Below are 20,340 nucleotides of genomic sequence, written 5' to 3' on the forward strand. Positions count from 1 at the left end.
AACCACAAACACAATATACACAATTCCAAAAAGCAACCAAAAAAACAGTCACGATGTTGCAATCGGGCGTAGTCGACTGCATGATACCCATTCACGGTTTTTGAAGCGCAAGCTTGAGCCTGCTCTCTTAATTAACTCTCAAATTTGTTAGCTCTAGTTTTAAAGCTATTGAAGATCGAACATTTTGCCACGCCCACAAGAGGCATATCAAGATATATATTGATCTTTAGGGTAAATTGCTGAAGTAGATCAACAATAATAATAATAAGATAAAGCTTTTCTTCTCGATGGAAACATGAATCTACTATGTATATTCGATCTTGAGTTGTCATTACGAGTATATATTTGCATAATCCCATTTTAAATCAGACGAAGAAGAAAGGAAGATGGATGAACGGACGTTGGAATGGATAAACGAAAGCACAGACAGACAGATAGAGATACGAGCAGATAACAAACCCAATATACCCCTTTTGATTTCATTATCGTGTATGAAAACCCTCCACAACTATATGTGTGCCCCACTACCCGCCCCTCTCGATTCGCCCCCACGTCCCTCAGCTGAAGTGCTTGGCAATCTGGACAAAAAGCTTTTCGTGTCAGCCACAGATCCTGGGCCGAGTGTTGTGCTAGCTTAAGCTAGCTTATTGCCAATGCGATAACACAGGAGGGGGTCACCGAGAGAGAGGGAGGGACATGGGGGAGTTGTAGTAGCGAGCGAGAGAAATAATAACTGTATATACTCGATGCAATTGTCGCTATAAATGCCATTGTCGCATTTCAACATCTATTATTTTCTTACATTGTTCGAGAGTCGAGTATTCACTGTACTTTCAAATTTTTTGAATCAATATATCAACATGCATATACATATACATGTACATATGTATGCATATAGCTCTCAGGCTAGTTAAAAGTTCATGTTCAAGTTACAGTTACTTGGGAAAGTTTTGTTCTGCTCATTCTCCAGATTTTGTTTTTTGTTTTTTGTTTTCTCTGGGCAACATGTCTAAATGGCTTTTTACTGTTTGGCTTTTATTTCGTTTTTGTTTCATGTAAGTTCGTTTTATTTTGTTTTTGGTAATTTTTTGTTTGAAATTTCTTTTCATATTGTTTAAGCAAATCGTTTGGTTGGCTTTGCTAAAGCTTCCCTTCAAGTTGAAAGCCTTTTTTGAGACTGACAAAACGTTTTTCATTTTCATTTTCATTTTCTTTTTATTTTTTATTTTTTTCTGTAGCTCTTCAGTAAATGCAGCTTTTAAATATTTAACAAGCAGTTAGTTTGCTTGTCAGCTTTTAGCTGCGCAGATTTGGTTGAGTTTCTTGAAAAAAATGTTCAATTGAATTAGTTGTTCAAAAGAACAGGGCAACTTAATCACTGAATCTTGAATGATTCGGTTCCGCTCAGTGCTTTGATTGATTGAATTAATCATGAACCAAATGTATTAAGTGCCTTAGTTGCTCATGAGCTAGTGGAACTATCAACTAATGCTGAGCACTGGCTACGGAATAAATGAATAATTGATGTAAAAGTGTGTATAGCTCATGAGCTGCTCAATGTAACTAGTTCATGAACAATACTCAAGGCTTTGCTATTCGACTATTCATTGAATGTTTCGAGGGCGAAGGAGAGAAAAAGTGAGAAAAGTTGTTTAGTTCAGTTGCTCATGAACTAGTGGTTCTTCTGTTCTATTCATAGAGAGCTGAACAAGTGGGGAACTAATAATTATTATTTTGCTCAACTGAACTAGTTCATGAGCGAGCCAAACGTCCTATTAACTAGTTCCCTGGTTCATCAAGTACTACTAAAATAACTAATCTGAACTGAGTCACAATTCCCCATCTGACAATCATCTCAGTTGGGTCTCCGATCATTGTTATTGCGCTCGCTATCAGCATGAAAAATCATATTAAAATAGATTATTTTCACATGTGGAATTGAAGCACTTAAATGAAATATACAAATATATAAATATTTCAATTCGTACATCAAAACAGAAATTTATATATTTTCAACATTTGCTTGAGTTAATAGAATGATTCCGTAGCGTAAACAAAGATCTGATATTTGATTTTACGCTACGTTTTAATGATGCTCTGCTCATTTTTCTTTCACTCTTCACGGCAATATCAATCATAATATGATTTTTGTTTATATCGTTTATCAAAATATCTCGATTTATACAAATTGCTGTTCGCCTGATGAGTTTATCGAAATATTTATGCGATTCTATTTGATTGTGGAATTGTAAAGCGAAATCATTCAGCGTCTGCATTGCTCGGACTTTGACCCAAGCCAATGGGAGTCCAAGAAGACAAAGAACGGAGTCATGCGCCCCAGCTTTAGGTGCGAGGCGTAGTACATAAATATCGCACATGGAATAGCCAGCTCTTAAGTGGAGAGCCTGTTAATTAACAGCTGTAATTGCAAGGGCGGCATGCCTGTGCAACGCCCACCAGCTGCATATTGGATTTCCATTAAAATTGCTCTCGCAAAGGCGAACAGTAACTGCATTAGCCAGCAATAGCTGACAGCAATGATTGAGTGCAGCAGCAACAGCAGCTAACGCCAACAGCTGACAGTAACTATGCTATTTCTATCGTATTTCCAACAGCAATGGCTAATAGCACAATCAATAGGTGTACATAACAGCATCAGTTGATGACAGCAATCGGTAATTGGAATCGCTAACGGCAACAGCTAACAGCAATAGCCACTAGCAATCGGTAATAGCAATTACTAACAGCAGCATCAACACATAATTACAGTAGAAATCCTCTACAGCAGGTGCCGAGTGCAATCGCCTTTAGCAATAGCTTGCAGCGATATAGCTAACATAGCCATTTGACAATAGTTAACAGCAATACTTTACAGCAACAGATAGCAGCAATAGCCAGCAGCAACTATTAACGCTAATAGTTAACAGCAATTGATATCGGCTGATGGGTAATAGCAATAGCTACTAATAATAGCTACATACAGGATTAGCTAACAGCAAATGTTAGTGATCTTAACATTAAAACTTGACAGCAATTTCGTACTGCAACAGCTAAGAGCAATAGCAGCAGCAACAGTTAACAGCAACAGTTAACAGCAATATTTAACAGCAACAGTTAACAGCAACAGTTAGCAGCAACAATTAATAGCAACAGTCAACAGCAAAAGTTAGCATAAATAGTTAACAGCAACTGTTAAGAGCAACAGTTAACAGCATCAGTTAACAGCATCAGTTAACAGCCACAGTTAACATCAACAGTTAACAGTAACAGTTAACAGCAACATCAAAAGTTAACAGCAACAGATAACAGCAATCTATAGGGGTCTCAGTTAACATAAAAATGTAACATTTCTAATTAACACCAATTTCTTACTGCAACATTTAACAGCCAAAGTTAACAGCCACAGTTAACAACAATAGCTAACAGAAACAACTAACAACAGTTAACAGCAACGAATAGTAGATTTAGTTAACATTAACTAACATCTCTGAGTAACATAAATTTTGTAGTGCAACAGTTAACAGTAACAGCTAACAACAAAAGATAACAGCAGCAGTTAACAGCACCAGTTAACAGCCCAAGTTAACAGCAGCAGCGTCATCTGCAATTTCCGACAGCAATTGCTAGAGCATTGCATGATGCAAACAGATTCCGAATTCAGATGCTGATTCTGATTCTATTTAAAAGCGAAAGCGCATTAAATTTCTGTTTTTATGACAATTGTAAAAGATTTTGCAAAATTATAAAAATTGTTTGCTTACCGCAAGAACTCAAGAAAAATTCGCTTTCATTTGCCAAACGTGCAGCTCGCTAAATGTGGTTGAACCTATTTTGCGAGTGCGGTGCATTACGACAAATGCATTCATATATATATTTGTACTTATATATTATATATATATCTAAATATATATCTGCAATTCAGGAATTTGCCATAAATAGCACCCGGCGAGCTGTTCCCGATGCACCGGCCTACGGGACTCAATCTGTCTCGCTCTACGGCAACTGCATATGCAGAGAGAGAGAGAGCAAGAGAGAGAGAGAGAGAAAGAGAGAGAGGGGGAAAGGGAGAGAGAGCTCTCGTATGTTTCCCAGATGTATATATATACATATATATGTATGTACGTTTGTATATGCATTTAGGTATTTCCTATATGTTTGCCTTAATTAAGAGCGAAGTTCATTTTTATGGTCTGTTTGTGAATTTTAAGTAGTTTTTTTTTTTCTGTGTTTTTATAGCTTACGTTTTATTTATTTGTGTTGCTTTTTGGAATACCTGCGCTCCAAAGGGCATTATGAATTTTTAATGCCATATGCAACGCTCTCAATGTACTCATATGAGATTGATGTTGAAGTATTTTTGTATGACATGAAATTTATGTGTATATGGCATTTTAAGAGATCAACTGATGGAGAGAGATATCATGATAGCCCATATAGTTGATTAGTTCACTAAAAGTATATGCTCTAAAATATAGTTATATATTTGATATACTGTGATACAGAGTTTAAAAGAGTTTGGGTATTTCTCTTTGCCCACTTAGAGATTTCTATAGGTGCACACTCATATACATAGCTAGTGCCTGAATCTGTTATAATCTACTTACATTACTACTAAAGTATATACAACTCGCTCTTCCATTATTTTTGTTTTCACTGCATAAAGTTAACATGCAACCGAGAGTGTCTGTCCGTCGGTCATACCCGACTAGAGAGCATCAGCATCAGTTCCGAAACTGTGTGCTGCTTTTTCAAAGGGAATTCCATGTGCGACTAGTCGAGCTACGCGTAATATTTACAGAGCTCCAATTGGAATTTTCCAGAATGTAAAATTGAATTTGATATTTATTTACGTTGAAATCATCTCTGTAATTTTTAATCGTCTGCCTCTGCTGCTGGTTAATGAACAGAAAAACGCAATTAATGCAAAATGTAATCAATCATTCGGTTCACTTAGCTCAAGGCCTTCACTCGCACTCGCACTCTCACTTTTATTCCCATTCCTGATGTAATAGAGCATATGGTAATGTTTTTAATCTGGTATGGATATCAGAGCTCATTACGAATACCCTAAATGCTGTACTGTCGGAGGCGGGGGTATCCCTTCGACACTACAGTATTCAGGGTATTCGTAATCTGAGTCCATCCATATTGAGCCTTCGGCCTACAAGTAGGAGTAGTCTTTGATTCAATTAACATTTTCCCATTAGTTTACTTTTTTATGTGAAAAACTATTAACTAAATAGAATAGAAAAGTGGAAAATATTTCTGTAGAATAATATTGAATTGGAAGGCAGAGAAATGGGCTTATGAGCCGGAACTCAAGTCGGATGCAAAGTTGAGACTACTAATAGATGATATCTCAGGGGGTATACTTATAAGCTCTATGTAGTAAAGAAATGAATAAAACCGGAATAGTTCTCGGGTTACTTAAGGTTCACAGGAACCTAAAAAAAGTCTGTAACTCTTATTGGTTCTCAGATCGTCACGTTCATACATACGGACAGACAGACGGATGGACAGTTCAACGGACGGAGAGACATACGCACGGACAGGGCTAAATCGACTCAGCTCATCGCCCTGATCAAGAACATATGTATATACTCTATGGAGTCTGCTAAGACTCTGTCTGCCCCTTTAATCAAAGCCCAATTGTAATGGGCTCAGATAGCTACATTATGTCTGAAAAGTATTCACATTTAGTTTATGATAGCTCAAGAATCTGCTATATTAATGGATAGATTACCCCGAGAAACACTCAACAAATTTAGTCTACTTGATGATTATATCAAAACTTTGCGCCTTTAGATCTGGCTAAAAAGATATAAACTTTATTTTCACGACTTTTATAACGTATGTAAAAAAGCTCTAAGCAGATTCTATGATTATAGAATTACGAGATATATATGAGCGTCTATATACATATATATGTACTTATATATGCCTATTTATGCAGTTAACTTCTACGAGTTGACCTTGTGTTTGGGCCAAGTTGAAGTAGTTTTGGTTTAATGTGCGCTCAATGCGGAATGCTAATGTTAATGTAAATGTTAATGTAAATGCGCAAACGTTTAGTTATCGATTAGGCAAAGCAGTTTATTAATAATGTTAGTTTGTTTGGGGGTTTACCTAATTGATTTACACAAAACAAAGAGAGCAAACAACGCAGAGAGGAAGAGAGTGAGAGAGAGAGAGAGAGGGAAAGAGGAAGAGAGAAAAAAAAAAAAAACAAGACAAAACTTGCGTTAACTTTTCATAAGGTAATTTGGCTAAGTTCCTTAACAGAGTGAATGTGTGTGCGAGTGTGTGTGTGTGTATTGAGGTAATATTGACGTGTCGTATATAAATATATATGTATATATGCATATACATACAGATATGTATGTATGTAACATCTGCTGATTTTTGGCGCGTTCATTGATTGATTTTACGTTTGGCTGCAGCTACTTAAAAAAAAAAAAAAACAACCATAATATATATGTATGTATATATTGTACACATATATACATATCCACTCACATTTCAGGTATGTCTGTGTGTGCGTGTGCATAAAATATTTATACAGTTCGTGTAGTCAATTTACATCCGAGTCCATCACTGGGCCGTTGTCTCTCTCTCATCAATGTCAAGCCAATGAACCCAAATCTTTATTGCCAGGCTACCAACACATAAATTTATTCAATTTTTTTTTCCAGCTTTTCTTTGCTTTTCAACCAAGGGGCGTGGCACAACAGCACACTCTATGCGTGTGTGTGTGTGTGTACCCTTTATGTTTAGCTGTGTGTGTGTTTGGGCATGCTACATAGATGCGTCTTTTGCTTTCTGTTTGTTTTGTTAGCAAAACATTGCAAACAACGTAAGGGAGTTGCGTAAATACGTAAGATGGCACGACTTATAGCTACCCTGTTAAATGCTGCGATATCTTCAATTAGGCATTCAAGTTTGCTATACGTTTGTAGCTCTACGAGAGACTAACACAAATAGAAGGTATATATATATATGGCTTTACGTAAGTTTAATAGAGTTTATGATAGGTCTTTTGGATATTATAGTTCCCGGGTTAAGGTAGATTATTATATATATGTATATACTTACAGACCTTCTGGTTCCTGAGTTATTCTATAGTATAGATCCTTCAGGATTTCTAGTTCCTTGAGCATTCCTATTTATAAAACACAAATTTTCACACTTTAAGATCTCCAGCATCTCCCACATATATTCATTGAGTGCATGCTCCCAACTACAGGGTATAGCTGCTTATTTAGTATAGATAAGATGCTTTGTATATATTTCACATATATATTCATATAGATATTTATTCAATTAGAAAGCAAAATGATGAAATGGGCAAATCGTTTATGACTCAGTGCCGACGCTCGACGCTACATAATGCTAAGTACATGCTCTTCAGCGAGCCTCCCCCAAGCGACCCGCATGTACCACCTGCTTCATGCCCCATGTTCCATTTCCATTTCCCATCTCCCATTTCTCATTTCCCATTTCTCAGGCCATAGTCAGAATTCAAGCGAAATATCTTTATAATGGCGGCATATGTTATTATTGTTTTCAAGATAAATATGTACACATTTGACATATAAGTAAATATGTATGTATATGTATACAGAACGGCATATGTATGCAGATATGTATGTATGGGGTGTATGTGTGTACACTATGGATATAGATCTATCTCGACAGTTGTCACGATTAGACAATGTCAAACTGTCTGTCGAAATCTATTTTCTTTTTTCGCCTTTAACGTATGTCATTTCAATTTCAGTTCGAATTTCTGGGCATGAACAGCAAAGTAAATTACTTTGGCACAACCTTTTGTATGTTTCACAATCTATCTGTGTGTGTGTGTGGGTGTGTGGGTGTATGGATGTATGTGTGTGGGTGTGTTTATATAGTAGTATATTATAAAAGTATTATATGTAGATGAATGCACAGCTCTTGGCTGAAGGGCAATTCTAAGTAGCATTCCCGTTGATGCTTTCATTAACTTGGCATCAGTTGCCCTGCTCACTCTCTATCCCCGGTCTCCCATTCCCGTTCTCTCTCTCTCTCTCTTTGATACCTCTCCACCACTAACCAATCATCCAAACTGAGCGAAAAGTCCTTTGTGTGCTCGACCCCCATCGAAAATGTCAGTTTTTTTGGCATTGTATTTGAGTTAGGCGAAGGTTAAGGGGAGAGCATGGGGGGGCCCTCGCATTTATAATATGAAAGGTATTGTAGCTTATAGAGGGAGTGAGAGAGGGAGAGACATAGAGAGAGGGGGAAAGGGATGGTCAATCAAATGATGCAAAATAACGGTACCTTCATCATCTTGTTGACTTTTGGCTAAAGCAAAGCATAGCATAAAATGCTCAACAGCTCTGTGATAGATATATCTAATTTTAAGTTCAGCACGTCTTTATCAACCCGCTGACCCCTCATCATCTGACATCACTTTCGAAGAACACACAGAGATCTGAGCCGCCGGATAACGTGGATTGGATGGAAACTAACAAGTCGTAGAAAGCTGATTAAATCGATGACAAAACTTAAATTTCTGCTAAGCCTTTGAGAGCTGTTGAGAATGCTAAGGGGGGGGAGGGGTGTGAGAAGGTGAAAGGGAAATGTTCTATTAATTTTTGAAGGGTTAAGATACACAGAGAACAATAATTGACTGATGAAATTCATGTAATAAACTTTGAAAGCGGCGAGAGGGAGAAGGAGAGAGAGTGAGAATGACACTGTTACGGATAGAGACAGAGAGAGAGAGAGTGAGAGAGAGAGAGAGAGAGAGAGAGGGTGAGACGGAGAGAGAGGGATATAGTTAGAGAGATTTAGTGAGAGTTGGAGAAAGTTAGTGCGCGAATGAGAGAGAAAGTTAGAGAGAATAGAATAGAGAAGAATAGAGAGAGAGAGACAGAGACAGGGAAGAATAAACATTGAAAGCGGCGAGTGGAAGAATGATAGAAAAAGAGAGTGAGATTGAGTTACAGACAGATAGAGAGAGAGAGAGAGAGAGAGAGAGAGAGAGAGAGAGAGAGAGAGAGAGGGTGAGACGGAGAGAGAGGGATATAGTTAGAGAGATTTAGTGAGAGTTGGAGAGAGTTAGTGCGCGAAAGAGAGAGAAAGTTAGAGAGAATAGAATAGAGAAGAATGAGAGAGAGAGAGAGAGAGAGAGAGAGAGACAGGGAAGAATAAACATTGAAAGTGGCGAGTGGAAGAAGGAGAGAGAAAGAGTGTGAGATTGAGAGAGTTACAGACAGATAGAGAGAGAGAGAGAGAGATAGAGACGGAGAGACAGAGAAAGAGACAGTGTTAGTTAGTGAGAGTTGGAGAGTTAGTGCGAGGGACAGAGATAAAGTTAGAGACAGTTTCCAATCGATATAGAAAGATGGGGAAGAATAGCCTTTGAAAGCGGCGAGAGGCAGAAGGAGCGAGAGAGAGAGAGAGAGAGAGAGAGAGAGAGTGTGTATTACAGACAGATAGAGAGAGAGAGCTACAGAGACAGAGAAAGAGAGAAGGAAAAAAAGGGACAGACAGAGACATCTTCTCTCTCTGTCTGTCCCTCTCTCTCCTTCACAAGGAATCATTTTACGAATTGTGGAAGAATTAATAGCTATGTAGTATTTCATATATTATAGTCTTAGTCTTTCTCCGAGCTTCCAACTAATCAAATTAATTAATTATTTCTCGAAGCTTTGAGGGCTTAAAGAGAGAGGTATTTCCTAAAACAAAGAGAGAATATTTCATGAATGTTTCATATATACCATAAAAATATTGCTATACAATTTCAGCTTCTTCAATGCTTCTCACGTTCCTATTCGACTTTCATTCACTGCTTCTACTTCCTCTACCTCTCTCTTTACTCTATAATATTGTTTATACTTACTATTACCCATCTTTATATTATGAGTATTTGCATTTCTCATTCTGTGCATTTTCCACTGATTTTCCCCCGTTGCGCTTCTCGCTTGTGCCGCTTCGTTTACAATAATATCTACTTATTTGCACTTTGAATTTTTCTACACTCTGACACCTCTACTTTGCCTGCTTAGCCTAGGACAGGTTCTTTCATTCTTTCATTCTGTCATGCCTAGCACAATATTGAGGTTAGACTGTTTTGTTTGGTTTGCCGTTTTTTGCATTGCGGAACGCCTTAAATGATGTTTGAACTCGTTTCACTTATTCAGAAGTTTTTACGTCGTTTCTTGCTTCTCTACGTTTCTTCTTCTTCTCGTGACTTTTTCGTACTTTCTTACGCTTATACTCTCACACTCTCACACTCTCATTACTTCTGTTTGTTTACTTTGTGCGACACGTGGACACGCTTCTAGCTACTTAGCTACATAGCTTTTCGTGAGTTCTCGCAAGTTTCTCCCTTATGGCTGGCATAATATTGTGGCCAGGTTGCTTCGCTGTCGACCTTTCGTTCGCTTCGTTTCAACATCGACACTTGGCATTGCATAAAATGACGTCTGAAAACATTTGCTTTGACTTGTATAGCACTTCTCGTTTCGCTTCTCCCTTCAGCCTTATGCTGATGCCTGGTCGGCTTTTGTCATCGTTTCCTGCTGTAGTTCTTCCACAATGGCCGCTCTGACGTCAGCCACAGAGTCCTTAGTCCAAATGGCCGTTAGGTAACTGGCTTCTAAAAGGCATTTGGTTGTCGCTCTGGCTCTGGCTCTGGCTCTGGCTCTCGCTCTCGCACTGGCTGTAACTTATCCATTCGTTATGGCCGTCCTGTGGACGCTTGACGAATGCAACGAGGTCGAGCCGGAGCAAAAGAAGAAGAAAATATATGCGAATACAATTTTAATTTTGTTTTTTTTTTTTTCTTTTTATACCCTGAACCCATTTTCAATGGGAAATCAGGGTATAATGGTTTTGTTGAAATGTATGTAACAGGGAGAAGGAGGCGTGGCAGACCCCACAAAGTATATATATTCTTGATCAGGGTGACGAGCTGAGTTGATTTGGCCCTGTCCGTCTGTCTGTCCGTCTGTCCGTCTGTCCGTCTGTCCGTCTGTCCGTATGTATGAACGCGTCGATTTCAGAAGATATAAGAGCTAGAGACTTCAAATTTTTTTTAAAATGTCCGTAATTACAGCGCGCATATCAAGTTTATCATTAAAAATCGATAACTCATCTCGATCTTTTTTTATCGATAAAAAACCTTATCGAAACCCAGTTATAAAATTATATCTTCTACACCTTTATTGCTAGAGTCTCCAAATTTTTAATGTATGCTTATATGCAATTTATACAATTTCGGTTTTTGTTAAAATTTACCCCCCACCTCTAAATTCACCCCCTCACCCTCACTTTTGTAAAAAGCGTATTTCAAATACTAGAGACTTGTGCTTTGGCAATTACATGCATATTCATGTTATAATCATAATCTCAAAGTTTCATGAAGATCGTACGTCCATAAAAAAAGTTATTAAACAATTAAGTTCTCATAGTAAGCGCACACTGCAGCCCATGCGTGTTTATGCGTGGTTGCTTGTGTGTGTATGTGTTTGTGTATGTGTGTGTGTGTGTGTGTGTGTATGTGTGTGTGTGTATGCGTTTGTGTATGTATGCGTGTGTGTGTGTATGTGTGTCTGTATGCGTGTGTGTGTATGTATGCCTGTGTGTGCGTACGTGCGTGTGTGTGTGTGTGTGCGTGTTTCTTGTGTAAGCTGAAAGTCGCGAAAAAGTATTGAAATATCTATTGCTCCAAGGGTTCAGGGGATCTCGTAGTCGAGCAGTCTCGACTAGAGCTTTCTTACTTGTTATAAACTGGCGGATCAAATTGTTGGCCAAGCTTTAGTCAAGTTAACGATTTTCTTGCTGCTTGCTAGCACCATAATGAATTTATATACATATACACACCTGTATATATATATATATATATGTATGTATATAGAGAGGTATGTTGGGGTCAGTCCTTGCACAAAGCTCAGCCAGCGCTCGGAACCTGATTTTGAGTTGTGCAATAAATTTTTATCTCTACATGCGAACGTCGAATCGCTGGAGCAACGAGAATTGGGGCATGGGACACGGATTTGGACATTTGGCAGGGGGCGGGGGGGTTGGGCTGGTCGGTGCGACAGCAAAGGTGCCATGGAGGTGGGGGCAGAGACAGAGACAGAGACAGAGACAGGGATTGGCGCACGTGGAAACAAGGTGGGATAGGCTGAGAATGGAACTTGGCCAAGTCGCATGCGGTGAGTCTAGAGATGTGGGCGGTGCGTAGGTAGGTGATGGGTAGGGGCAAACGAGGCAGAGGGGGTAAAGAGGGGTACTCAGAGAGTCGAAGGGGATGTCGGGTAAAACGGGAACTGGCACAGTCACAGGTGGTAGGAGGGGGTAGCGGGTCGACAGGAGGAGCAGGAGGAGCACAGGCGTCGTGGGTGCCGCGCGTAGGCCGCTAGGGCAGACAGAGAGAAGAAACAGATCGAGCTCAAGGCAGGGGTCGTAAACGGCTGGGGGGGGGTCGTCCGTGGGTGTTGAGTGGGCGGTCTGAGGGACTCCGGCTCGCAGGAGGCGTTGTCCGGAATTGTGGCCAGGCCATTAAACAAGGCTATCAGGTTTGAATGGGCAAACCTGAAGCAGCTATTACACAATAGATTTTTTTTCTGTGTTGCTTTTGTTTCTCGCTTTATTTTATTTTTTGTACTTTTATTTTGCGTTTTGTTTTTTCCGGCGTTTTGCTCTCGTCTCTTATTTTGTTTTGTTCTTTGCTGTTGTTTGGTTTTTTTTTGGTTTTTTACCGTGGCCAGTTGCTCTGTTTCGGACACGAGCCCATGTGTCCTGTGTGCTGTGTCCTGTGTGCTGTGATCGCTGTTGTCGCCGAGTTGTTTTATTGTTATTGGCCTGTTCTGGGCGCTGTGTGTATTGGTGTGGCATGTTTTTAACGCCAACTGCTGAATGACATCTGGGTCACCTGGCCAACTGGCACATAACTTATCCGCACTTTACCCACATGCACCGTGCTTCCGTGCACGAGGTCAACCACAGGCATTCATTGTTCGAATTTGTCCCGGTTTGTCGCTCGCTAAAACAATTTATAGACACACCGCCAGTGAAATGGGCATCTCTGCTCGCCCAACAGCATATCCTCAGCATATCCCCAATCACAGCAAAAAAAGTGCCCAACAAATTGAGCGACTACATCGATGCAAAGGCAGCCATGTGACGCCGGCGAGGAGTCTTTCATTTTTATCCGGAGCTTTAAGGCTTTTACTCTGCATACAAATCCGATGTCAAGTGATTGGGCAAATAATTTATAGGAACATAAGAATGTTTAGCAGTAAATATTTTCATCTTCATACCTACTTATGCCAATCAACATTAATGTACCCATATACATGTATGTATGTATAGTAGTGTACCTATGTATATATGCATCAATATAAGTACCTACGCGCCAATGGATCTACGAGACTTTGCTCCTAAATACTTTCATTTTATATAAATACATATTTAAATATATGCATACATGATTATATACATACTATACACATATATATGTACCTATATATACATGTGTACCTACATATGTACTTTGGTATGCATCTGTTAATATGTACCACATCTTATGTACATATGTACCTATATATTATGTACATATTTAAATGTACCCATATAAACATATGTACCTATATATGTACTTATGTATACATCTGTAAATATGTACCATATGCATATGTACCTATATATTATTATGTACCTATGCAACCATACAATACATATAAACCTTTATAACATATTTTGTATGTGCATCCCTAGTATGTACCTATCTACCTATGTATCAGTGTCGGTACATGTACCTTTGTATATATGTACCTATTTACACATATTTACCCATGTATCTATACATATGTATGTACCATTGTATACCTCTATATCAGTGTATATAAATACACATCTATGTATACACATATACATATGTAGGTACCTATGCATACACATGTACCACCATGTAGCTCTTATACATATGTGCTTATCTACCTAAATATATGTGTACCCATGCGCCTACATAAGCAGGTATACTTATATATACGTACTGTGTACCTATATACCTCCATATACATATGTACATATGGACCCATAAATGAAAATACCTTTCAGATATACATATCTGTTTGTTAAACTGTCTACTTATACTTACCTTTTCATAGTCGTTCACTCAATTTTCCAGCAATTCTAGACTCTTGAGCAATGCAAAACTATATATTGCCATTAGCAGTTCTCTTGAAATAACTGTAAATATGAAATAGCTATCATATACATATATGAATAGATTCATCGTGTGTCTGCCTTAACACTATATGTAATTTGCAATTATTTCTCAAATATCCTATGAAAATTGCTCTGTTTACTTTAGTCCTCAGTTAATGAGCCAATTGTAAAATTCCGAAACTCTGTTGCTTCCGCAAGGTATTACGTATATCTATTTACATAGACGTGTGTGTGTGTGTGCGTGTGTATTTACTGTCATAATAATATTGTTTAATTTTTGTTGATCAACCCCAAGCCATCCATTGCCCCCAGCAGCTCCTCCGTTCGACCTGTCATAATTTAACCGACAATGCAATCAATATGAGACCAACCGTGCCACAGCCAACAATTTTAATGACTCGTACTTTTATTTTCACTCTCTCTATAATCTATATACCTGTTTGTTAAAGTGTAAGCGGGTATATCTATATCTATATCTATATCTATATCTATATCTATATCTATATCTATATCTATATCTATATCTATATCTATATCTATATCTATATCTATATCTATATCTATATCTATATCTATATCTATATCTATATCTATATCTATATCTATATCTATATCTATATCTATATCTATATCTATATCTATATCTATATCTATATCTATATCTATATATATATCTATATCTATATCTATATCTATATCTATATCTATATCTATATCTATATCTATATCTATATCTATATCTATATCTATATCTATATCTATATCTATATCTATATCTATATCTATATCTATATCTATATCTATATCTATATCTATATCTATATCTATATCTATATCTATATCTATATCTATATCTATATCTATATCTATATCTATATCTATATCTATATCTATATCTATATCTATATCTATATCTATATCTATATCTATATATATATATATATATATATATATATATATATATATATATATATATATATATCTATATCTATATCTATATCTATATCTATATCTATATCTATATCTATATCTATATCTATATCTATATCTATATCTATATCTATATCTATATCTATATCTATATCTATATCTATATCTATATCTATATCTATATCTATATCTATATCTATATCTATATCTATATCTATATCTATATCTATATCTATATCTATCTCTATCTCTTTTCTTTTTTCATCTGTGAACGGGTATTGTGCGGCTGTTGATGCTCATCGCATAATGCTTTAATTTATTTTCATATTGAAGTTTGGGAAATTGAATTTAACTCTCTAACGCCAGATGCAGGTGCACTATGGTACACACTGGCAACACTGGCCGCCAGTGTTGGTTAGCAAAAAATGTTAACCCAATTTGTTGCCACAATTGTCAGACAATGCATTGACTCGCTACGAAGCTCAAGGGAGCGGGCAACTGGGAGCGAATTAGAGCTTGGGAGTTCAATTGGGCGGCGACTATTATTAGCGGCACGCTCGCCAGGCAACGTGTGACTGACTGTCGTAGGCATGGCTGGGACTGGGACTGGGGCTGGAGCAGGGGCAGAGGCTGGGGTTGGGGCTGGGTGTGGTTGTGGTTGGGCTTGGGCTTGGGCTTGGGTTGGGTTCGGTTTGGTTTGGTTTGGTTGGTCTGCGCAGGTGTTTCGACTTTTTTATATTTCGTGTCGCTCATGTCCCAAGACTCATGTCCTCAGTGTCACTGTTACTGTAATTGTGCTACTGTTATTGTTGCCATTGCCATTGCCATTGCCGTTGCCCTTGCCGTTACCGTTACCGTTACCGTTGGCGTCGCCATTGCTGTTACTGCCACCAGTCAATTCCCCGTGTCGAAACGGTACAATTGCTCAAGGCAACACTAATAAGCACAATGGCAAATAAAGAGGTTTAAAGCTATATACACATACATATGTATATACAGGTGCCGCCCCCATAGCCTCCATCTGAAATGTATTTCAAAATATATATGAAAGAAATACTTCCCTAGTTAAGTTCATTAAGTTTGGAGTCTATCGAGTCTGTTTTACTTATATGAATTACAGCAGTTATCCAGCTGTTATCCATAAAATTGTATACGATTACACTTATCGATAATAATGATTATGATAACACGCTTTTAATGACGATTACAGTGTTAATATTACGATTACTGCGATCGATAGTAGCTATTGATTACGTTTAAATAAAAAATGATCGAATTTGATGATGATTTCGTTGATAAGTTACATATATTCCGATTGTATTGTATATTATTACAGTTACTGATAATATAGGGAATATATTTGTTATCGATTTATTGATTTGTTCGACTATATCAGGGAGCATAATGAGCATATTCATTAAATATATAATATATGTATCGATTATTGCAGTAGATATGTGCTATCGGTACATTGAACATGAAGCTTCTTATTGATAGTAAAAATAGCGATTGCTTGATATCGATTGTAATTTATTCCATTGCCAAATTATCTTGTCAACATTATTTAATTGGATCTATCCATAAATCCGAATGGGAGCTGTTCAAATTATCGATTTAATATGAAAGAGAATAAAATATAATCCACATATAAATGTTACCGTGCCTCATCCACAAACGCCCCACATTCCCAAATATCGATTTACATAAAAAAAAAACACGAAAACGAAAACAAAAAATATAAAATAAATAAAGAGGAAACAAAATTAACTATAATTAAATTTAAACGACGCTGGTGAACAACTAAATTATACGTGTGATGGCTTAATAGCTGGGAGTATTAACGTACATACATATATCAAGGTGTATGTGTGTGCTTAATTATGCCTCTTTAAGCGCCTTTTATAGGGTATTATCGCCGAAAATTATGGGCCGCCCTATGTTGTTGTTTTTGTATTTATAGCTTAACTATTGATTTTCTTGTTTATGGTTAGTTTGATTTGAAACTCGTTTCAAATTAGTTTTTCGTGGCATCAACATCAAAAAAAAAAAAATTAAATAAAAATAAAGTAAATAAAACCACCTGAACTAGCTGAAACCCTCCGAAGCACCTGAACCACCTGGACCACGTGAACCCGCTGAACGATTTAAACCACTTCCGCCCTATCGACAACATCGAAGTGTCAATTTGTGGGTCCTGAGCCGCAGTCAGCCAAGCGACTAACCAATCCAGCCAACCCGTCATAGCTTGCATATCAAATATAGAAATGCCTCACACACACACACACACACACACACACACACACACACACACACACACACATTGCTTAAGCTCATGTGCGTGAGTTCATGTTTGCATTTCAATGTTTGCCATCCTGTAGGTGTGCGGTCATCAAGTTTTCCAGCTCAGCGGTCTTAGCTAAGCAAACATACATATAAGCCCACACACAAATACATATACACGCCACACACACACACACACCTGACCAACTGCTCTTGCATAGCTGTACGTCTAGCTAGGCTTAGTTTTGTACACGTGCTTCGCGTTCGTATCTAAAAACTGTTTGCCGTTATCTCTTTGCTTTTGGCTGTTTCTTAAACTTTACGAAAGCTTTGTGTAATGCTGGCCAGCGCTTTTTTCTCCGCTAAGTTCTTAAGTAGAAAGCTTTAGCTCCATTAAGAATATATTGAGTGAAAGAGCTGAGCATTTTAAGACGTTTAAAGAGTTGAGTTGAGTTTAAAGAGGGTATTTGTTAGTCGAGTTTAACCATAGAGTTTTTTAAAAGAGTTATTCTGTTGTGTTTCAATATTGATTATGCATGCATCTGCTTATGGTATTGTTATTGAGGTGTTGTTGTTGCTTACAGGGTATTTGCGACTTTATACTGTTTAAGGATCCCATCGATCACATATACAGGGTATTTGTTAGTCGAGCTTATTGTGAGAAATGCTCTAAAGAGCAAACTAGATCAACTCAAATATTGTTTGTAATAAAACCTTATACAAATATGTTATTTTCTTATCTTGTTGTTGTTTACAGGGTATCTGCTAGTCGAGTTTTCTTCAAAAAATGTTTAGAGCATAATCAAAGCGCTCAAAATTTAAATTCTGTTTAGATTTTAAAGAGTTAAGTCATATATAGAATAATTATTATTTACAGGGTATTTTTAGTGCATTTATTTTGAGTACACACTGCTAAAATGTAACTTAAAAATCAACAGGAAGCTAGTAGTTCTCGGCTATTAAGCTTCTCAACACTTAATAGATATTCATTTTTAATCTTTGTGTCAAGTACAGGGTAGTTGTTAGTCGAGCAACACTTTAGATCTCATTCGATTCAGCTTGAGCTTTTGTAAACTACAGTTTGAGTTATGAAAAGAGCTTGAAATGCTCTAGAGTCACATGTCACTCAGTTGGCACTGTTGCCTACAGGGTATTTGCTAGTCGAGCTGCACGTCAACCATATAATAAAACCATATATGAGTACGTTAATTCAAGCTATTCTATGAGGAATGTAGATCTTAGGTAACTCTTTTCCTTACATAATGATTTTTAATATTACAGGGTATTCGTATTGTACATATATGTACATACAATCAATAAATGGCCTTTCTTTGCTCCTTTGCAGATGTCAATTCAAAAGCTAAACGATAATACGAACTCGGGCTATGTTAGCTCCGAGGAGACGGACTCCCTGCTCGTATCGAATGCCACAAAGGGGGGCGGACGGACCGCGCTGCTGCGGCAGGTGAAGAGCAGCTCGGCGAATGGACCAACCACAAACAATATGGCTTCCACGTCCGGTGGCAAACCGACGCTGATGCGTCAGGATCGAACTTCCACATATCTAACCAGTCCGCAGCAATCGCAACAGCTGCGCATGGGCTCCGAGGAGAGTATGCGCGGCGGTTGCATTGGCCATCTCGAGGACATCGAACAGGGGCTGGGCCGGCAGGCTCCATGCACGACCAATGTGCCCGACATTGAGGTACACGAAGAGGACCAAGAACTAACACAGAACACATCAACGACCACAACAATATCGGCAACGACCAGTGTGGCTGGCACATCGCAGCAGACCAAACAGCAGCAGCAGCAGCAACCAATCGAACAACAGCAACAACAACAACAGAAACCGACCATATCAATTATGAATTTAGGCAGCGGCACTGGCTCGAGCCATCCCAATCTGGGCACATCCTCATATCAGAATCTATCGTCGAGCATACCGCCGAGTGCGCCGAGTCGATGTCGCGCCTGTCGCAATTGCAGTCGTCGTGCCTCGACCACGCCCATCTCGACGGGGGCGCAAATCGATAGATCCGCATCGCGAGATAGCGTCAAAAGTGCCTATCAGCCAATCAATCTAAGCAGCTCCATGGCCATATGCATATCAAACTCAACGCTGCAACAGCAGCAGCAGCAACAACAACAACAGCAGCAGCAGCAGCAACAGCAACAACAATTGCTGCTGCATCAGCAGCAATTGCAACTGCATCACTATCAACAGCCGCAGGTGCCGCCCGTTTTGATTACCTCATCGCCAACGAACGGCTCCCGGATAATTAGGCAAAGCTCACAGCCGGAATCGAGCAGCACGGCGATTTGCTGCGGCACGCACAGCTCCTGCGGCCACTCGCACACCGTGCCGAACGTGTCGCTGAAGCAGCTGCGGGAGAGCACACAGGATGGCATTGCGGGCATTGCGGCCGATTCCCTGAGGATCAACGGCGGCATGCGTCCGTTCAAGCAGGTGAGCATTGAGTGCTGTACTAACTTCAGCCAATATCTCTCTCTTTCTCTCTCTATCTCTATGTCTGTCTTTGTCTAGACAAATATGCATATACATATGTGTATAGATATATATATATAATGGCTGTTAGGGCACACACATATGTACAATCCGAACATTGAATGAATCAATAAACGTTAGACCCCATCTCTGACTACACCTCCATCCCCAACCCCACCCCAAGCCCCTGTCTCTCTCTCTGTCTCCCTCTCGTTCTATATAAATATAAATATATAAATAAATATATATATATCTATGTCTTTATGTATTTGGTGTACACTGTACTACATAGCGCACTTGATGTTATGTGTTACACACCCCAAAATCTCAATCTGTTAATCTCTATAGTTGCCAGTGAACATTAGAGATGGATGGAATATATCGCTAGAGCTAGGCGATGT

General features: G+C 38.5%; 1 protein-coding gene across 15 annotated transcripts in view; it reads left to right on the forward strand.

Annotated features, from left to right (window-relative positions):
- The window catches only part of LOC6585899 (small conductance calcium-activated potassium channel protein), a 100,669-nt gene that overhangs the window by 1,418 nt on the left and 78,911 nt on the right, over positions 1–20,340 (forward strand). For all 15 annotated transcript variants that reach the window (XR_004364629.2, XM_044006965.1, XM_032733084.2 and 12 more), the window contains exon 3: positions 18,776–19,900. Coding sequence is in view for 14 of the 15 variants with exons in the window: in XM_044006965.1 (XP_043862900.1) it covers positions 18,776–19,900 (1,125 nt within the window). In the remaining variant the exon portion in view is untranslated. The remainder of the gene's footprint in view (positions 1–18,775; positions 19,901–20,340) is intronic.

The sequence above is a fragment of the Drosophila mojavensis genome, unplaced genomic scaffold (assembly GCF_018153725.1).
Source record: "Drosophila mojavensis isolate 15081-1352.22 unplaced genomic scaffold, ASM1815372v1 contig_136, whole genome shotgun sequence".
Classification (NCBI taxonomy): domain Eukaryota; kingdom Metazoa; phylum Arthropoda; class Insecta; order Diptera; family Drosophilidae; genus Drosophila; species Drosophila mojavensis.